This window comes from Rhincodon typus, chromosome 13 (genome assembly GCF_021869965.1).
Source record: "Rhincodon typus isolate 14 chromosome 13, sRhiTyp1.1, whole genome shotgun sequence".
In the NCBI taxonomy this organism is placed as follows: Eukaryota; Metazoa; Chordata; class Chondrichthyes; order Orectolobiformes; family Rhincodontidae; genus Rhincodon; species Rhincodon typus.
This window is the reverse complement of record NC_063344.1, coordinates 46,661,849-46,683,416: the sequence shown is the minus strand read 5'-3', so window position 1 is coordinate 46,683,416 and position 21,568 is coordinate 46,661,849. Positions and strand designations below refer to the sequence as shown.

General features: G+C 37.8%; 1 protein-coding gene across 1 annotated transcript; it reads right to left on the bottom strand.

Moving 5' to 3' along the window:
- Position 1: 1 nt before the first annotated feature.
- trim59 (tripartite motif containing 59) lies at positions 2 to 19,612 on the bottom strand (the record flags this gene model as incomplete). The annotated part of the gene is made up of 2 exons (XM_020512071.2): positions 19,439 to 19,612; positions 2 to 865 (listed from the first exon to the last, which is right to left on the bottom strand). A coding segment is annotated over exon 2 (858 nt), but the record flags the coding sequence as incomplete, so codon positions are not given.
- Between the last annotated feature and the right edge of the window lie 1,956 nt (positions 19,613 to 21,568).

The window sequence follows — 21,568 nt, the reverse complement described above, 5'->3', positions numbered from 1 at the left end:
TCAGAAATTGTCCTGCTCGTGGTTGTATATTCAATGGCCGAATAAAAGGAAGCTGGGTTTTCATTAAATTATTCACCCTCTGACGGTAGATATGAACTTTCTCAAGGAAAATCAAAGGATCCTTTTCATCTTCCAAGTACGTACTAGATGTTAGAAGGTCATGTTGTTCTTCCTTTAGATTTTGCATTTTCTGAATTAATGGAACATACTCACTGGTAATTCTTACGTTGACCTCATCAAAAGTAACCAGAAAAGCTCGTTTTTTGCTTTCCACTATTTTTTGCAGATTCTCAAAATACTGGATGACGATTTCTTCTTCTTGTTGAATGGTTTGTTCCATTTGTGATTTCTGATGTTCCAGTTGTTCAATGAAAATCGATATTTTGGCCCAGTGTTTTTCAGTCAGTTGTTCAATAAGTTTGCTACATGTTTCCTTTTCTTTAATATAAGCATTCTGGAGATCATCAATGGGATGGCCTTGATGATGGCCCACTGTCAAGCAATAACCGCATACCAATTTACGGTCCAACAAACAGAACATGTTTAAAGGTTGCCTGAAGTGCTCTGTGCAGGTTGGAGTGTTTGGATGTTCCTCTTTCTGGTATTTCTCAATAATTCCCATCAGTGAAAAGTTTATTGGTAATGAGCTTATGCCCACTGGGGGAAGTTCCACAATACTTCTACAAGTAGGACATTTTAGTGGGATTCGAAGATGTCGCCAAATGGACAAATTTCCTGATTCATGAACAATGTTTTCCAAACAGGTTCGGCAAAAAGTGTGAGAACAAGGCAATACACGAGGGTCTTCAAAGATGGAGTAGCATACAGAACATGTTAGGTCTTCCTCAAAATGATCCATTTTTGTCTGCAAGTAAATAATTAAACATTTTAACTACATCTCAAATGTCCTCAATAAAATACTTCAGATAATTATGCATTTTTGTAGTCATGTTAATGTACAAAATTAACAAATTACAGAAAGAAAATAAGGAAAGGGCACCACATTTGTGGAGCATGAGAAATGAAGGACAGCTTAAGAATAAGGGTTTCAAGGTGAAGGAACTTCAGGAGACTTGCCAAATGCAAGTTCAAGACTCTGTCACCAATACCTAGATGAGAGGAGGAGAATGCAAGTAAAGTGACAGGATTAAAACACTTGAGAAGGTAAAGGTCTTGAAGGAAAGCTCCTGGACAAAAGGGTATGGTTGCACTGAGAAAATGTGGACAAATATTTTAAATAAATATGTTGGATGACAACAGCGATAGAAAAAGGACTCGGTGCAGGCAGCTGTATTTTGGACAAGTTACAGCAAAAGATATTAATAGATGGGAGTGCATCAAAAAAATTTGAGGAATCAAGTCCAGAGATGAAAACTTTGAACACAGTATCAACAATGGTGACAGTAAAGTAGGGCACGGAAAATGACATGATTGAAATAGCAGAACATTATATTCAATTTGCATTCTGATTGGAAATATTTCCGTGCAGATTGATAAAGTGCCATACAGGGGGAAGTGGTAAAGATATCCTCACAGACTGTATGCCCAGATGGGACTAGGCCAGGGAATGCTGAAGGTAACTATTTTCTAGACCTTTAATTACTCCTTGAGATCTGAAAATTTACACCTATCACGTCTCAACAAAGACATAAGTGCGTGGGCTTCCAATGCTCTCCATGGAAACCATTCTTTGTTCACAGAACTTGCTTAATGTTATAAGGGACGCACACCAAGATAATGCTTTGTATTCATCAGCTCAGTGAGAAACTTTAGGTAACAATTTTTCCTGTAGAAATTTTCTTAAGTACATTCAAAACTTGTACATTTTATGTCATCTTACTTTATTGCATTTGTTATTTCTGGATCCTTTTTGTTTACTAATACAGGAGAACTTGATAATAAAGATTCAATAGCTGCTGTAGATCAGTGTAGAAATAGTTAATTAGAAGAGCAACACAAATCCTGTACCTAACTTGTTGGTTGAGAGAATATGATAGTTTAACATTTTGATTTTATACAGGCCTACAATAGGATCCTTTAGCTACAATGTCCTAAAGCAACTAATCAGAGCCTAATTATGGTTTTGCAGATGTAAGTAAGGAAATGGTTTAAACAGATGTATTTTAAGTGAGAGAATGAAGGAGGAAATGGAATTTGTGGTTAGAATGTTATGGGAGTGCTGAGATTGAAGAAACAAATAGGATAGATCTTAATTATTACATCTGTAATCCAACAAGGAAGGAAGCTGTGTTAAATCTGATTTTGGGAAATGAAGTAGGGTGAATGGAATCTGTTACAGTAGGAGATCATTTAGCTAACTGTGACCACAACATAATTCTGTTTCAAGTAATTATGGAAAGAGACCAGAAAATAGAAAATCATAGAACAGTTACAACAAAGAGGCAAAGTGACCCATCAACTGTCTGCAATAGCAATTCCAACAGTCCCATTTTCCAGCCTATAATGCTTGCAAATGTTTTACCCCTATATATTTATTCAATATCTTTTTGAAAGGCATAATTGAATTAACTTCCACCATCCCCTCAGAATGTGCTTTCCAGATCCTAGCCACTTGCTACATTAAAAAAAATTCAAGTTGATTTTGATTCTTTTGCCATTCATCTTAAATCTGTTTGGTCTGGTTCTTGACCAAAGGTAATAATTTTATTCTATCTACAGCTTCATCTCAACCTTCTCAAAAAGTAACCTCACATCAAAAATAAAAATGCTGACCTGGTAAACAGCTACTAGTTTCAGTAATTGAAGAAGAAGCCCAGCACAAGTCCACTGGGAAAAGCAACAGCCAGATGGAAAAAAACCGATCAGTGATGGACATAGCAGGAAGAGAGAGTTCAGATATAAACAAGCCATATTCCTTTGAAGGGAATAGTTGCAAGCATTAAAAAGCTATTTTTCCTTGAATGGCAAAGGTTCAATAACCAGAGTCATAGGCAATATTCCCTCTAAGCTGCACAGCTGTGTAGCCATAGGGAAACACTTCACACATTCAGGTGCCAATGCACAGCTTCCCGATGTGGAAAATGCTACACGACATAGACCTTGGAAGCCTGCATAGCAGCAGGAAAAATTAAAGGGAATGTTGGTCATAGGGTTAAAAACACTGGCAAACAATCTGGAAAGATGTATTTTTTCTTACTTAACACCAAGACCGATCCATGTGAAGTAGAAGTTAAAGTTAATTCCTTAAATAATTTTAAAAGGGAGTTGAACTGATACTTGACAGTAAGGAAATTCTGGATAAAGTGGAATGTGAGACTAAGCATTTTTGACGCAAGATCAATCATGGGTATCCAGGTCAAATGTCTTTGCACTAAAGGGTATGGTCAGCAAATTGGAAGGCATTAAGATTCTAAGAAGCAGACTAGTAACTAGAATTGTGGTTAATAGATCCATGTGGTTGAAAAACAACGGACTGCAAAAAGAGTATTTATGAAAAGATAATTGGTGCATATTTACAAAAATTGATTGGCATTGATACCAGAATGTTAATTCAACAAAAACAAACATTATTTATGAATATTCAAACAGACTATTCAGTCCTCAAGCTTGCTCTGCCATACACTAAGATCATGGATGATTTATTTGCGTTTTAAATTCCACACTCCCGTCTGAGCTGATGAAATCTGAATCCCATGCCTAACAAGAATCTAGCCATTTCTGCCTTTAAAATAGTTAATAGACCCCACCTTCACCACCTCCAAAGTAGAGAGGTCCAAACTCTCACAACCCTCAGAAAAAAATTCTCAGCTGTCCTAAAAGGTCAACCCATAACTTTAGAACAGGGTCCCCTATTTTTGGATGCACCCACAAGAAAAGATAGACTTAACAAGGGAGATTTGGAAAGAATAAGATCCTGAACAATCTTAAATCATCCTTTACTCTTCTGAAACTTCATTGAAAGCAAGCTCAGCCTTTGTAATCTTTCCTCATAAGACAACCCACTCATTCCACATACCAATTTATGAAATCACCTCTGAACCACCTCCACCGCAGTTGCATCCTTCCTTAAATAAGGAGACCAAAACCACACACAATATCTGAGACAGGATCTCACCAATGCCATGTGTAACTGTATCACAATTTCCTTACTTTTATGTTCAATTCCTCACGAAAGGATAGCATCCCATTGGCCTTCTTGATTGTGCTATACCTGCATACTAAATATTTTTGTGACTCATGCCCGAGAGAAACTTAAATCCTTCTGTGCCTCAGAATTCCACAAGCGGTCCCCACTTAAGTAATATGCTGCTTTTTGATTCTTCCTGCCAAAGTGAACAACTTCACATTTTCCCACATTATACCCATCTGTCAGATTTTTGCTCACTCACTCAACCCATATATATCCACCTGCATCCCCTTGCATATTTTTCACATTTTACTTGCCCGTCTTGGTGTTGTCAGAAAATTTAGCTTCCAAAGTTTGGCTTCCCTCTTCTCACTTCCAAGTCATTGCTGTAAATTGTAAAATGTTGAGGCCCCAACACAGCCAACCAGCCAAACTTCTAACCACACTAAATATGGTAACCACTATAACATGAGTTTCAATTATCTGCACTAACCTTTGATATGTATCTTAGTAAAAGTCTTCAAGAAATCCTAGGAGGTCTACAGGTTCCCCTTTACTCACAATTTGTGTTAATCCCTCAAAAGATTTTCCTTTATTGAAATCATACTGACTCTTCATGTTTATTTTGAGTTTTTTCTAAGTGTATAGCTAAAATTTCTTTAATGATTGATTCCAACACCTTCCTCACAACAGTAACAAAACTAACTACAGTTCCCGTTTTCTGCCTCACTCCCTTTTAGAATAGAGGGATTATATCACTACTTTTCAGTTCAATGGAACCTTTTTCGAATTAAGCAAATTCTGGAATATTAATAGCAACACATCTACTACCTCAATTAAGACTCAAGAAAGTCGACCATCTAGACCTGGAGGTTTGTGAGCCATGGTTCCATCAATTTGCTCAGTAAGCTTCCTTTAAGATTATAATGTCACTAAATTCCTCTCTCCCTTCTACCATTATTGGAATGCTTTTGTATCTTTTATAATGAAGACAGAAGCAAGATATGCTAATTTCATCGGCAATTTCCTTATTGCCTAGTATTAATTCCTCATTCTCTCTAGAGGACCAAAACTCAAGTGATTCCTCTGGATTAACATTTCCATCATTTTCCACCACACTTAACATTCTGAAGACTTGTCTGACCTACCACTAATCTTTGCATGGTTATGTGTTTTCTCCTTAGGTTTTATGCTTTCCCTAACTTCTCCAGTTAATCATGGATGGTGGGTCCTTAATCGAGAATTTTTCTTTGCTACAGGCTGTTCACCAGTTGTGAATGGGTTCCATTCTTGAGTCTGTTCATTTGTCGATTCATACACAAGCCAGAATACAATGCAGGATAACATAAAATAGCAATTCACAAGTACAGAAAATATTCATATGTATAATCTTTAAAATAACAAAAAATAACAATAAAATACATAGGATTGCGTTTATAAGTGTGACTGTTGGACTCCATGTAGCAGGAATATATTAATTCTGAATATTATGGAAAGAAAACGTTAAATTTTACCATTTCTATTGAGCTATTCTCTAACCTAATATCCAAATTCACTTTGTTATTTATTACTTAAATTATACCCTTTGTTCATGCGATAAAAGTCTGGAACACACAAGGACATGGGATGTTGCTACAGGAGCAAGATGTAAAGTGTCATGAATGGTGATCAGAAAAGTATATAAGACAGAAAATCAGACATAATCAGGGAAAAGCAATGAATACCTCACAGAAAAACAAAAGGACTCGCCAGGTTTGGAAAGCTGGCAGATGGAATTGAATCGAGAGAGATGCATTTAGTAAGGACAAACTAGGAAAAGAATAGACAATAAATTTTAGAATATGAAGAATCTCACCTATAGAGGTCTGACTGGATAGACTGGGGCTGTTTTCTTTGGAACAGGAAGCCAGGGGAGATTCAATTGAGATATACAACAGTATAATGAAGGAACAAGCCAAGCTTCTTCAGTAAACAAATTAACGACTCATTTTATGCAAAATGCTTTCTTTAGATAAAAAATGAACAAAATGTTGAAAATGTATAAATAGGCACAACCACCCTCCTTGAAAAATAATAGTCAAGATTCCTTCCGAGCCAGTTTAAATAAATTACACTGCTTTGATCGAGTAACCACTAAACTCTGAAAAAAATAATTGTTCAGATTGTCCAAATGCTCGTCCGTAACTAAAGTCACTTACCTCACAAGATATTTTTCTTTTATGATTGGTTGTATTCTCTATTTTTTAAAAACTCTGCTATATATTCAGACTTTTCTTTTAAGAACCCTTCACTTATGTCAATAAGGTCTTCCACTGGGTTTTCATTCATAAACTGGGTGGAGAAGGGTTTCAAAGAAAGGCAGAGGCCAAGGCATGTTTGAAATGCGACAGGTTCTCTCTCACTGACTTCAAAAGCAATATGTTTTACATCCATAAACCGGATCAAGTGACCTCTGAAAAAACTGCAGACTCACTGACTTAATTCAAGAGGCTTTGTTCTTTGCTGCTATAGCTAGTGTTCTTTTCTTTCCAGAGAGTTATACAGCACAGACACAGACCCTTTGATCCAATCAGTCCATGCCGAACATAATTCCAAATTAAACTAGTCCACCTGCCTGCTCCTGGCCCATTTCCCTCCAAACCTTTCCTATTTGTGTACTTATCCAAAATGTTTTTTTAAACATTGTAATTGTACCACGTCCACCACTTCCTCAGCTCATTCACTCCACACATGAATCACCCTCCATGTAAAAAATTTGCCCCCAATGGCTTTTTAGAATTTCTCTCCTCTCACCTTAAAAATGGGACCCCAGTCTTGAAATCCCCCAGCCCAGGGAAAAGGTCACCTCTCAACCTCCTATGCTCCAGTGTACAAAATTCCCAGCGTATCCAGCCCTTTCTTTATAACTCAAACCTTCTATACCTGGCAAAATCCTGGTAAATCATTGTATTCAATACAGCACATGTATTGGGCCTACCAAGCCTGCACAGCTTCCTATTCCTTATTTAGACCCGCTACTTATTGTCGTACACAGTTTTTTTCCCTCTGTTCGCCTTCCATTCGTGTGTCTATCAAGGTACACCTTAAACATTGCTAACGTGCCTGCTGCCACCACCTCCAGGCACCCACCACCCTCTGGGTGAAAGATTTTCCCTGCATTTCTTCCCTACACTTTCTCCCTCTCACCTTGAACCTATGCCCTCTTGTAGTTGATCTTTCCACTCTGGGAAAAAGCCTCCGACTCTCCACCCTATCTATGCCTCTTGTAATTTTGTAATTTTTAAAAAAGTGTTCTTTTCTATACTTTACGTAATTCAATGTTATTTTACTTAATTGTTCTTTGGTGAAAACACTTTGGGATGTTTGCAACATTAACAGGTGCTCTATAAATGCAAGTTGTATAGTTACTGATGAATAAGAAACAGATGGTAAGATAATTCTCCCCTTTTCCACCTCTCAATAAACAACAAGAAGTGTTTTGACACCTTAAGCACTGTAGCAAAAGGCAGAAGACAGGCTTTCTCATAAACTTTAAACTAATAGACAAAATATGTTTACTTCTTAATACTTGTAACGCGATTACAACTGCACGCACTCTTTCAGATAAGGCAAAGTGATTACAAAAGAGGTAGATGCACTTGGGTGTTTAAAGGGTCTAAAACCACCTGTTTTTTAAGACAACTTGGAAGGACGCTGAAGTGTTCAACAATAGTAGGATCTTTATTAAGGAGGTGTTCATTCTGTAGTCAGCAAGGTTAGACTAAACTGTTCCCATCCAAAATGGCCAACAATATCATCACGATGGCATGTGACTGGATTCTTAAAGTGATAGCCCGCCATACTACTAAATACACAACAATGGTTCCTGCAATGAAAACATTTACAATCAAATATACAACAGTGAGTGGATAAGACATTTCGGGGGGCATTGATTCCTGTGTGGCTATTGGTGCACCTCGGACACCGGTTTATTTTTCTCATTGGCTCTAGCCTCTGTTATTTTAGATGTTTTAGGAATATCATCTGTTGTTGTCTTTTCCTGAGATAACTAAATGTTCGAAGGTTCACACAATGTCATGGTATTCTCCACTAAGGTACTGGCTCGCTCAGGTGCTCCTGTTACTGTTCTGTCCTCAGGTATATCCAGATCTCTATTTGGAACAGTTATTTGTGGATCATTTCTAACATACTTTTTAAACGTGTCCTGCTGTTACTGGAGTGTTCTCTTTGACTGCAGTAGAAAATGTATACATAAGGACTGTTTGTAGTTAATTCATTTGGCAAAGATAATCTAGACAGCCAATCAGCATTCCCATTTAAATTAGATTACCGATACATAGTTGTATAAATGTGAGCTGATAGCAACAATGCCCACCTCTGCACATGGCTCACTGCTAGAGAAGGAATCCCTCTATTAAACCCAAAAATTGGGTTTAATGGTTTGCTTACTGTCAATGGGGTAAATTCCTGGCTATATAGGTATTGGTGGAATCATCACATGGTAAAAGTCATTCATAGATCTTATTTTCTATCTGTGCATAGTTCATTTCTACTTTGTTAAATGATCTTGGTACAAAAGCTATTGGTTGAAATGTGAGAAATGACTGAACCCACTTCATGGGGTGATGCGTTGCATGCCAGTTGCAACAGTAACTTTGAGTCAAAATGGATCAAGACTCTTGACTTTAATAAAGCGCCTTTGGTTTGTGTAAAGGCTCTTTCACATTGACATTCTCATTTCCAATTCTTGTTTTGGCTTCATAAATTGTATACGGCTTGAGAATAGTTTCAAGATATGGGACAAATCTGCCATAGCAATTTAGCAAAATGGTCAAAGCTGATTTACATTTGTAGGTGCTGGTGTATCAATTATGGCTTTTACTTTTGAAGATGACGAGTATAATTCCCATGCCATGGCCCAAGTATTCAATGGAAGATTTAAAAATCCACTTTTGCCTTTCCTTACTCTTAAGCTGTCATCTTCAAATGTCTGTAACACCTAAATTGTGTAGGATGCTTTTTCTCTTTTCTCCCCGTGACTAAAATATTATCTAGGTAATACAGGAATTCTTCCAATCCGCTTAAAACCTGATCCATGGCACATTGGAATAATGCAAGTGAAGATATGTTTCCAAAAGGAAGTCTCTTGTATTTGAATAGTCCTTTATGTCTTACAATTGTCAAGTATTTCTGTGACTCAGGATTTACGTTCATCTGGAGATAGGCTTGACTAAGATCAATTTTACTGAAAAGCTGACCTCCAGCTAATCCAGCAAATAGGTCATCAATTAAAGGCAAAGGGTTCTGCTCAATTCATAATACTGGGTTAATAGTGACCTCAAAATCACTGAGATGTGTACCTATCCATCTTCTTCATCACTGGTACAACATACGTTGCCCAATCATTCATATTTCAGGACTCCTATCTTAACCAGCCTCTCTAATTCTGCCTCGACCTTTGGTCTGAATACCAATGGCACTGATCTAGCCTTGCAACATTTTGTTTCATTCTTATCTTTGATTTTCAATGTCACAGAGATCCTTTCCATGCTACCTACATCCCCATTGAAAACAATGGCATGTTTGGTTAGAATCTGTGATAAATTAGTCTCAGAATCTAACAATTGATTTACCTCATCCCAATTGAATTTGATTTTCTCCAACCACATTCTTCCCAAGCTGGTAAAATGCCTTTGGTAACATGCAAGGACAAATCTTCAGATTGAGAGCAGAACAGGTCTTTCACATTGATACAACCACTTCACCTAGGTATGTTCTTAGTCAGATCTTTGAGGGCTGCAGCGCAACATGACTCAACTGCTGCTGATACACACTTTGAGATTTCAATGAAAAACCCTTACTCCAATGTCCAAATACATTCTTAGCAATTTGACATTCAGTAAAGGAGAGTGACCCAGTATAAAGTACCATTGTCAGCAATGGCCAGTCTGCTTAATAACAGTTACTCTTCGGATTCAGAGTCTGGGCTTTTCTCATACTCTTCTTGTACAAAGTAGATTTTCTTCTTGTTCTTCGGTTTCTGTGCTTTTCCTGACTGTTGTTCTTGTTTCTTCCTCAAGCATGCCCATTCAATGTGCCCTTTTTCTGCCCCCACAGTTTCTGCATATATCTTTGTACTAGCAATTTGCTGCTGCGTGACCTGTTTCTCCACACCGACGCCAATTTTGTGTTGGTGTTGGTGCTCATCGCTCAGCTGCCATTTTGTGAACTCTCATACACCACATTTTCCTCTTGGGAACTGAAGAAAATAGATGTTGAATATTTCTGGTAATGAATACACAGTGGCTTACTCTACACACTGACTTTTTGATGATAGGAGCTGTTAAATCCACGGGGGGAGATTTGTTACATTTTATTGTCTTAGGAGAGTTCAAAATGTTTACATTTTAATGTTCAAGCAGGCTACATACAGCTTTGGGGAGCTACATGTATATTTGCAGGCAAGAAGGGAAGTGACTTGACCTGCCCCCTTGACTCCATCTTGTTTTAAGATAAAATGTCTATTTTCCATTCTGTATATTCTTTTATAGATTAAAATTTGCTCTTGTTCTACCTGTTATTGTGCCATGGGATGTTTTGAATCCATCTGTGAAAACAAGTGGGCCTTAATTTAAAATTTCATCTGATGAATAGTCAGTTTGACAGGAGCAGGAAACTGGGTGTTGAAATAATTTGACAATGGTCATCGGGATTTGGCTGGATCAATGGCATCTATGGACTTAAAAAAAATGAAGATGAGCCCTGTATGGTTCATGGTTTGCCTTTTATGGAAAACTGCAAAATTCTTGTTAGTCTGTGACATCACTCTAACTTTCTTATATTCAGCAATTGCATGACAATAGCCAGAGTCATAAAGGCTTCTAAGACTCTATCCCAGACTTCCAGTTTTTCTTAAGGTCCAGCAGTTAATGTGTCACCTCTCCAAACACCTGCTGATATTATATACACATCTACTTCCCATCAGACAGGCCTAGAAAACATCTTATTGAATCTGTAGAGATTGCATGTTACTAACATTCAAGATGGCAAATAATGATACTCTGGTTGTGTCTATTCCTACCCTAATGAGGAGCATGAGAGATCATCACAGAAATTTTCTGCTTGTTCAACGTTCAAATCTTCAACACTTCCGTATGTAACAGGAGGAACTCTGCACCAGAAAAATGCCTCTGCTTTACAATTGTAAAATCCATATTCCCTATAATAATTTGATCACATGACTTTCATCACATTCATTAAACATTAGTAGAAAAGTAATCATATTCATCAGTCGCAGCTGAAGGAAAGTGTAGGGGATTAATTCAGAGTTCGGAGAAGACCAAGATTACAAGGATAAAAGGGCAAAGTAAGTAACATGTCTTTTAAAGAGCAAGTAAGTATACTGACTGCAATCTGACTTCTACCATCAATTTTTGATACCAAAAATTAAAAACAGTTTTAGTCCTAATTGTAAAGTAGATGCTATATTTGTAACCGCTGTGATGCCATGATACATTTAAGTGTTTGCGCATGGACTCTTTTCCAAAATTAGGCAGTGTCAATGTATCCATCTTGGCACTCTTGCTTATGTCAGCAAATTTGTTCATGCTACTGATCCACAGGAATTTTCTGAAGCAGGGCACACAAAACTCAACCCTGAAATAGTCTCATTCTGCTCTTTCATCCAGCTAATTCTTCTTCTCAAAAAGGTCACTTTCCGAAGAGAAACAGGATGGTAGGAAATGTTAAACAACATAGCAATCAAATTCAGTTTCACTAGTCTGGCAGTTCTATGTCAAATGGATCAACCTTCACCCTTTCCCTTCCTCCTAGAACTACAATAGGGTTCACCTTGTATTCCCCTTTCAACTTACCAGTCTCCGTATTCAAAGGGTCATCAACTACCATTTCCACCACCTCCAGCAGGATGGCCTCCACTGTCACCATTTCCAATGACTGTGGCCTCCGTGACACTACGATCCATTCCTGCATCATTGCTAACATTTCCTACTCCCCATGCAACTTCCCATGTAATCACAGGTGTACTTGCCCATTCACTTCCTCCTTCCTCTCTGTTTGGCTCCAAATACACCTTCTAGGTGAAATGGCATTTTACTTGTATTTCTTTCAAACTAGTCTACTGCATTCATTGCTCACAATGCAGTCTCCTTTACACGGATGAGACCAATCCCAGACTGCTTTGCGGAAGGACTCTGCTGTCTGTAACCATAACCCCAATCTTCCAGAGTGGACCTTTCTTCTGTTCACACTTTAAACTTATACCCTCTTTACCCCTTCCATCTTCCCTTCATCATCATTGGTCTTTGTCCTTGGCTTTGAGCACCCTTACAATTTATTCCACTTGCTCCTCCTTCTGAAGAACCCTAACTGAGACATGCAGACTGCAAAGCAATAAGTAAATGACAGGAAAGATAAACTACATTTAACTTGTTGTACAGGAGGCAAAATAAAGAGTGGTGGATAGATATGCAATGAAGGAGAGAGACAATGAATTAACAACAAAATACTTTGTCAATATCCACAATATCAACTACTTGTGAGGGAATGTAACAGCAAATCTTTAAAATTACTTTTACAGTGACAGTTAATTTGTTCTGTGGTGGTTTTCATGTTCTGGTGTTAGAATCTCACTTATTCATGGAAGCACTAGTCCTAAAAGTTTCACCAGTTTTGGGCGTAAGAACACAACAAATAGGAGCAGACCATATGACTCACTGAGCCTGATCTGCTGCTATTCAACGTCAGCATGACTGATCTTGGGTTTCCACTCCACTTCCTACCCACTCCCTAGATCCCTGAGAGACCAAAAAAATCTGTCTATCCTATTCTTAATAATGCTCAATGATGGAGGATTATCATGTTTGCTGAAATTGGTACGATCCCAACTGATGTTACTACTGGACAAATCAGATCCCAGACCAAAATCTGGCTCAATAGATATTATTTTGTGTTTCTTTTCTAATCCAACATGGCAACTTTTCTCTGAAATATAAGCACATCAGGCTGCAGATCTCATTTTAACAAATAAGACAAAGGTTTATTATACAACAGAAGCAAAAATAAAACAAACCAGGCTATCTAAATAAATTACAGTTTGAAAGATCTCAGAGCATACCACAAAACAAAATAGCACATACTCCCCAACACCATCACTTTACAGTTAATCAAAATGCAGATAAATTTTCTTTTTATGTCCAATCTGTAGGTTTGACTTAACTGCATTTTTCCCAGTTCCTGTCCTCGAATCTTCACATAACTGAGATCTTAGGCTTTCTTGGCTTTGAATAAGCAATGCAGATTTCTAACTAAACATTCTTGGTATGGAAGTTTTCACAAACTACATTCTTTCATGGAGATAACCTATTTCCATGACTGTTCTTATCAATGTTCTTTTTCTAAGTGAGACTATAGTTGCTTCTGACTCTACCCAGGTCTCCTTTGAAATGACCAAAAGTCCTAGTATGTTTTAGTCCTATTATTAGTCATACAGCACAGAAAAAGACCCTTCAGTCCAACCAGTCCATGCAGACCATAGTCCCAAACTAAACTGGGCCCACCTGCCTGTGCTTGGCCCATGTCCTTTCAAACATTCCTTATTCATAGCCTTATCCAAATGTGTTTTTAACATTGTAACTGTACCCACATCCACCACTTCCATACAAAAGTTCAGTCCATACAAAAACAACTTTGTGTAAAAAACAGTTACTCCATATGCCTTTTTAAAATCTTTCTCCTCTTACCTGAAAAATATGCCTCCGAGTCTTGAAATCCCCTACCCTAGGGAAAAGGTGCCTGTCATTCACCTTATCTTTCTCCCTCATGTTTTTATAAACCTCCATAAGGTCTCCTCAATCTCCTATGCTCCAGTGAAAAAAAATCACCTGCCTATCCAGCCCCTCCTTACAACTGAAATCCTCCATTCCTAGAAACATCCTGATAAAACTCTTCTGAACCCTCTTTAGCTTAATAATATCCTTTCCATAACAGGGTGACCAGAACTGGACACAGTACACCAGAAGAGGCTTCGTCAATGTCCTGTACAACCTCAATATGACATCCCAATTGCTATACTCAATGGTCTAACCAATGAAATCAAGCATGCTAAACTTCTTCTTGACCACCACACTTTCTCATATGAATAATTCATATAATGACAAACAAAAGTGGACCCAGCACCGATCCCTATGTAACACTGCTGGTCACAGGCCTGCAGTTGGAAGAATAACCCTTCACCATCATTCTCTGTCTCCTGCTATTAAGCCAATTTTGTATCCAATTGGTAAACTCACCCCGAATCCCATGTGATCTAACCTTACTAATTAGTCAACCACGTGGAGCCTTGTCAAAGGTTTTACTAAAGTCCTAGTAAACTACCGCTCTGCTCTCATCAATCTTCATGGCTATTTTTTTCATAGAATCCCTACAGTGTGGAAGCAGGCCATTCAGCCTATCGAGTCCAGAGCAACCCCCTGAAGTGCATCCCACCCAGACCAACACCTCCCCACCCCTCCCCCCATCTACAACCCTGCATTTCCATGGTCAATCCATCCAACCTGCATATCTTTGGATTGTGGGAGGAAAGCCACACAGACATGGGGAGAATGTGCAAACTGCACACAGAGGCTTTGAAACCTCTGGATTTTTCTAAGATAAGGCTAATTCTTGATTCTTCTAAACCCAAAACCAAGCTAACATCTTTCAATGTGTCCTGTCTCCTGTCATGAATCCCCACAATACAAACAAATTTTCACTCACACTCCTGGAGGCACATACCAGTTTAAAATCACGGTTCCTGAAAGGTGACCGAGTTGATTGTTAAACATCTTCACTGGTTTAAAATTCAAACTCTTTAAAAAAGTGTATATATAAATAACACTTCATCACAATATATAAATAAATTTCAGCAGAATCATAAGACATTAGTATAAAGTAGGCCATTCAGCCTATTGAATCTGCTCCACCATTCAATAATATCATGCTGATCTGATAATCCCCAACTTCACTTTCCTGCCTTTTCCGCACAAATCTTGAATTTCTTCCTGATTAAAAATCTGACTATCTCAACCTTGAATATACTTAATAATCCAGTTCCAACACCCGTCTATGGTAAAGAATTCAATAGATTTACAACTCCCGAAAGAAGAAATCCTTCCTCATCTTGACAGTAAAAAAGCATGATTTGTTTTTCTTAGTTCATTTTACAGACTTTCTTAACAATACATTTCAGCATTTTCCAATGACAGATGAGACCAACTGGCCTGTAGTTCCCTGTTTGTGTCGCCCTCATTTCTTAAAAGGCAATGCTATATTTGTCAACTTCCAATCTGATGGGACTATTCCCAAATCTAAGAAATTTTGAAAAGCCATAGCTAACGTATCCACTATCTCTGCAACTATATCTATGAGAATCCAAGGGTGTAAGCCATCAATACCATGGGACGTCAGATTTTAATTCCTCAAGTATCTAAAGTAAGTTATCTTTGATAATTAATTACCTAAATACTCACTTTCTTTTTAGTCCCTAGGTTATCCCCTATATACACCTGATATACACCTTGCTTCTTCTCCTGTGAAAACAAAATATTTATTTCACGGCACTGCCCTTCCTCATTCCCCAATATAATTTTTCTTTTCTCAGCTTGTAAGGAACCAGTGCTGTAGCCACCCCCAGTGCAGTCTGTAACTGATTGATACAACTGAATATTTTGCTATTCCATTTCACAGGGCAGTTAAAAGTCAACCACCTAGCTGTGGGTCTGTAATCATGGATAGGCCAGATCTGATAAGGGCAGATGATTTCCTCCCATGAAGGGTTTGGGTGAACATGATAGTTTTGTTTTTTAAGCATAATCAAATAGTTTCTGATCAATTCATGAGACCAATATTTTATTTCAGATTCATTATTTGATCGAATTTAAATTCACTAGCTGTCACGGTAGGATTTGAATCAATCTCTGGAGTAACAGTTCAGGTCTCTGTTTCACATAGCAAGGAATATTTTTAAAATCAAAGTGTGTTCTGTTTTTCTTTTTCTCTCTCTTTATTTCTAAAAGTGTCCTTACACATTCCAAACATTTTTTTCTCTCCATCACCAAATCACCCAGGGTTCAAAGTGTGTTCTAAATTACAGGGCAGATTTCAGGTATGGTGATACTTAAATAAAATTCAACTGAAAATTGATAGAGAAACAAAACACTTCTCAACACCCAGTGTAATTTTTGGCACAGTTTGCATCCTGGTCATTCATTGCATTCAAAGCAGAATTGTTCCTGAATGGGCCATTGTAGGAATGCACGTACTTGAGGCAACCAAAATTGCTTGGAAACCGTTGCTTGATGTCCATCGGGTGTAGATCAGCCACTTGTAAAACTCATGCATTTTATGTAATAATTTCAGATGTTCTATTTATGCAATACTGTATACTTTATGCATGTCTGTGAAGGTTTTATTTCATAGGATCAGTTAAATTCTTTTGAAAAGTGTTACCATACAATCACATTAATCACTAGAAGGCCTGGTGTTGCTTTAGATTTTAAATATCACTTAAAATGTGTCTTTGTCACAATAAGTTCAATAGGCTAAATCAGCACAAACTTCTCAATTACTGACTGGCCTTCCCTCTATATGGAATAAATGCTACATTTTAGCCTTTTCAGGTCAACTATTTTTTAAAATCATTTAATGGTAATTATACTGTTACAAGTAAATCATGATGTAGGATAAACTAATAAAGGCATAACAAGGAAACTGTTGCCCAACAGATATTTCGTAACATATGCAGAATTACAAAACAAATTATCCCCTGGGTTCTGAGAGCACATCTGGCATATGAGTTCACAGCGACAAATTCTTGCCATGCTCCTAGACTTTCACACTTCACAACAAAGCATGGCAATGTTTCGTTCCTTGGCTCAACAGTAAGGTGAAGTCAATTGTAGCCACAATACCAACAAAGCACAGATTTGTCATCAAATATATTGCTTGCTTTGTCTATATTGTTGTCAATTATTGAACCTCCAACGGAATTTCCAGTAATATAATTTTAGTAGCAATTGCTGAAAAGCAAATTGTTGCTTAAATCAATAACTGGTAAGCAATTCACAAATTTGAGTACCATTTTCTCAGTTGTTATTTTTCTGTCATTAATTTTGAATGTGCAATACATGTTGTCATTTTAGGAAAACATCAATTTCCATGTTTAACAAATGTGTTGCTAGAAATGACAATTAGAATCTAGCTTTCCCAAATAAGAATAGGTTTACAGAATTTCAAAACTGAGTTTGAGAAATTGATGATAATGGCAGCTTCATATAGAAACAATAAAGGCAAATAAGTAACTTCCTTTCTCTTGAGGGACCATTTCTTATCCAGTATTGTCTGTCTGGAAATTGAACTACAAATATAATTAGGTGCTAATCTGTTTCATATACTAACATACAGAATGTTGGGTAAACAACAGAAGAATTCAAGTGCCTCCTTCAAAATTACATGACAGCACTGAAATGTAGTGGAATGTTATCATGTTAAGGCTATAGAGTTAGGAAATAATGCATTCAAATTTTGATCAGAAGTTTCTAAGTTTTATGCATTTGACCTGTTTTCTAAACAAAAGCTTTTTATCAATTACCCAAGAGAACAAAACTTAGAAACCTACAAATGTTGACAGTTTTAAATCTGACACATGATGAGATGTAGTCACTCAAGTAAATTCATTAAGTATTGCTTCATCTATTAATATTTTTGCATTCCAATGCCATTTTACACCAAAATATGTAGTGGCATCATTTTGTTATTGGTCACTGTGACAAGTATATTTCCCAGATTTTTTTCTGTTATTTCCCTGGATGTGGGTATTTCTGCTACATCAGCAGTTGTTGTGCTTCCCTAATTGCCCTCAACAAGGTGGTGGTGAGTGATTTTGATCTGCTGCAATCTGTGTGGTATACATTCATCAAAATGTTTTTCTTCAGGAAAGGTGACATGCCCATGTTGATAACATGAAAATAATTCTTTAAAAAGACTTTTATTTCTTGTTTTAGTTTATGTTGAGTTATTTAAAATAATAAGATTGATTTGCTTTTATTTCGACATTCCCTTTGTGTGACGATCACTGTACTGTGAAAAGGAATTTAAAAAAGCCAGAGAACTTGTGATTAATGCCATTTATGGTCCGAGGTATCTGGCAGACACAAAGGAAGAATTAATTTGAGGACAGAATCTCCACCATCTGAAATTGATATCAATGTAGACTTCTTGTTATAGAAATCTCAATCTGATAGAAATGGCAGAATATCTTGGAGTGCAACTGTGTAGGGAAAGAACAAAATCCAGGTTGAGCATGTCTTGACTGCCATAAAGGCATCACAGAAGACAGCTTTACACATTGGACTCCCAAATATCCCAAACAGGCATTACAATAGCTGATCTTTCCAAGCGAATTACAAAGATTACAACAGTTCATTTCATTCATGGTTTGATGAAGTTGAGGGATTATGTAATGTAATATTAAACAAATAAAAACAAATATACCGCAATGGAAAGTGTTCAAGGGTCAATGTCACTGTTTACCCCAAATGATTTCATGGCAAGATTTCATAGATATCTCTTCTCAACTTCACACATCTATCACATCAAGCTACACAATAAAGTGTTAATTTGGTTATATACAGTTCATTAATTTATAACAAGAATGAACCACAGTGAGGTAAAAATGTAACAAATGCTGAGAGCGGTGTTTTAACATATTGTGCTAAATACTGCACCCACAACAGTGTTTTTGTACAATAATTGTTGTAGGTCATTAGTTGCATACGATATTTTTTGAAACAATGACAGTGAAACAGGCATATCAACGGCCTTCACGCCACTTTGGTTTCAGTATTTGTTTTCAGGGTACTATCAGAAAGGTTTGATATGCAATTGACGCATTTATTTTAGCTTTCTCACAGTTCAGATCTCAAATTGGGATTCTATCAAACACGAAAAGATGGTCGACCGATTTTCAGTAAATGTTATTTAAAAAGAAAAAAAAGTTTTTGTCCGTTTCTTAGCGTCGATTTCACCCAAACGGAGCCAATCTGCTTTGTTGTTTATCTGGAGGAGGACGATGTTGGAGTTAATGTTGCCACGGCTCATTTCCCGCTCAGCGGTCAGTTTCCTCATGATCCCCGGGTTCACGGTGAATTAGGAGGTACACTCGAACTGCGAGATCTTTATTCTACATTTGATTTTTTAAAAGGCCTAACCATGAAGCGGATGGTTTGTAGCTACAAGGCTCTCGCTGCCAGCCCTCCCTATAGGAAATCAAGGGACAATAGAGAGACCACTCACCAGGCAAAATGAACACGCGGCGGGACTAGGGCACGGCTCTCCTGGCGGCTGAAGAGAACATTGAATGAAGCAGAGTTTCTGCTGCTTGGCCTAGCTAACCCTTCAATCTTCCAGCTCGGTATTCACACAGCGCATGTCTGGAAAATCCCCTCTTCAAAAAGCAGCGAATAGCCGAGGGAGCTGCTCGGATTTGAATCTTTCAAAATTGTTACGAAACCTTCAAACAGTTTTCAGTAAATCCTGGCGGATTGCAAGTGGGCACACCCAACAGTGCAGCTAGTAAACACTAAAATTTGTGGCGATCATATTCTTTTCGGAAATAGTTTAACCCGTTGAAGTGAAGAAGACCCTTAAGTGCAACACTATTCAGTGTCACATTTCTGTTTTTGTTTCAGATTTCCAGCTTCCGCAGTTCTTTCGTTTTTTTACTATTCAGTGTTGCCTTTTTCTTTATTTTAATAAAAAATCGAGTGAAGATGCATGGAATGGGTGGCTGAAACTGTTAGCTCAGTTAATTTCCAAATCAAATCGTGACATTTTCCAACCTTTGCCCAATTATTTAGGACATTGAAATTTCAATATGTGTTAATAACTTGGATGGATGTGAAATGTACTATCGCTAAATTGCGGACGACAACGGAAACGGGTGGGATGACAAGTACTGAGGGTAACACATGGTGTCTACAGCGGGATATAGACAGGTAAAGTGAGTGGGCGAAAACTTGGTAGATGGAATGAAAGATTGGAAAATGTGAGGATATGCACTTTGGCAGGAAGGATAGAGGAACTTAATATTACTGCAGGGGGTCCTACTGCAAGACGCTAACCCTAACGAACAACCGCCCCCCAAAAAAAAGACAAAAAGTGTACATCCAAGTCCAGCAGGTAATAGAAAAGACGTGAGAATATAGTATTGGCTTTTATTTCTGAAGGAAATAAGTACAAAGGTAGGGCGATTTTGCTAGAACTACACAAGGCACCAGTCAGATGACCTCTGGAATACTGTGAACAGTTTTGGCCCCCTTATCTAAGGAAAGTTACACTGTCAATCGAGAGAAGGTTCACTAGGCTGATGCTGGCTATGGGGGAATTTTCTTATGAGGAGAGTTTGAGTAGGTTGAGCTTCTACTCATTTGGGGTTTACAAGAATGAGAGGAGATGAGAGGCATAGATAGAGTGGATAGTCAGAGATTTTTTCCCAGGACGGAAATGACTGTTACGAGGGCGCATAATTTTAAGGTGATTGGAGGAAGGTATAGGAGAGATGTCAGAGGTAGGTTCTTTACACAGAGAGTGGTGGGCGTGTGGAATGCGCTACCGGCAGTGGTAGTGGAGTCAGATACTTAAGAGACTTTTAAGCGACTCTTGGATAGGCACATGGAGGATAGTAAAATGTAGGGTATGCAGGCTGGATTGATCTTAGTAGGATAACAGGTCGACACAACATCATGGGCCGAAGGGCCTGTACTGTGCTGTACTGTTCTATGTTCTATGAGACCTTTTCGAAACATATAAGATTCTTAAGGGGCTTGACAGGGTCGAGGTTGTTTCCCCTTATAACAATGTCTAGGGCTAGAGGGCGTAATCTCAGAGTAAGGAGTCATTTATTTAAAACAGAGATTAGGATATTTTTTTTCTCTAGGAGGTAATTGAATCTGTGGAATTCTTCACCACCGTCTAGAATTCCAAAACGCTGTCTGAACTGTATCGTTAAATGTTTTCACGATTGAGATAGACAGATTTCTAATAATTAAGGGAATCAAAGGTTTATTAGGAAACGGCGGGAAAGTGGAGCTGAGGATCAGCCATGATCCCATTGAAGGGCAGAATGGACATGATGGGCCAAATGAAAACAAAAAATGCTGGAAATCACGATGGGTCAGGCAGCATCCATTAAGAAAGAGCAAGCTAATGTTTCTACTCTAGATGACTCTTCATCAGGGCCAAATGGCTTACTTTTGCCCCGTGTCTCAAGATCTTATCATCTTATGGTTATATCAATGTCTTTAGAATGAGAGAGAAAATAGTGTGGGTTAAAAGGTGTGCTGGTACAGAAGTATGAAATGATATGTATGAGCAGTAAACTTTACCTCCATCATATTAAAAAGCACACATTTCCAGCTTTTACTT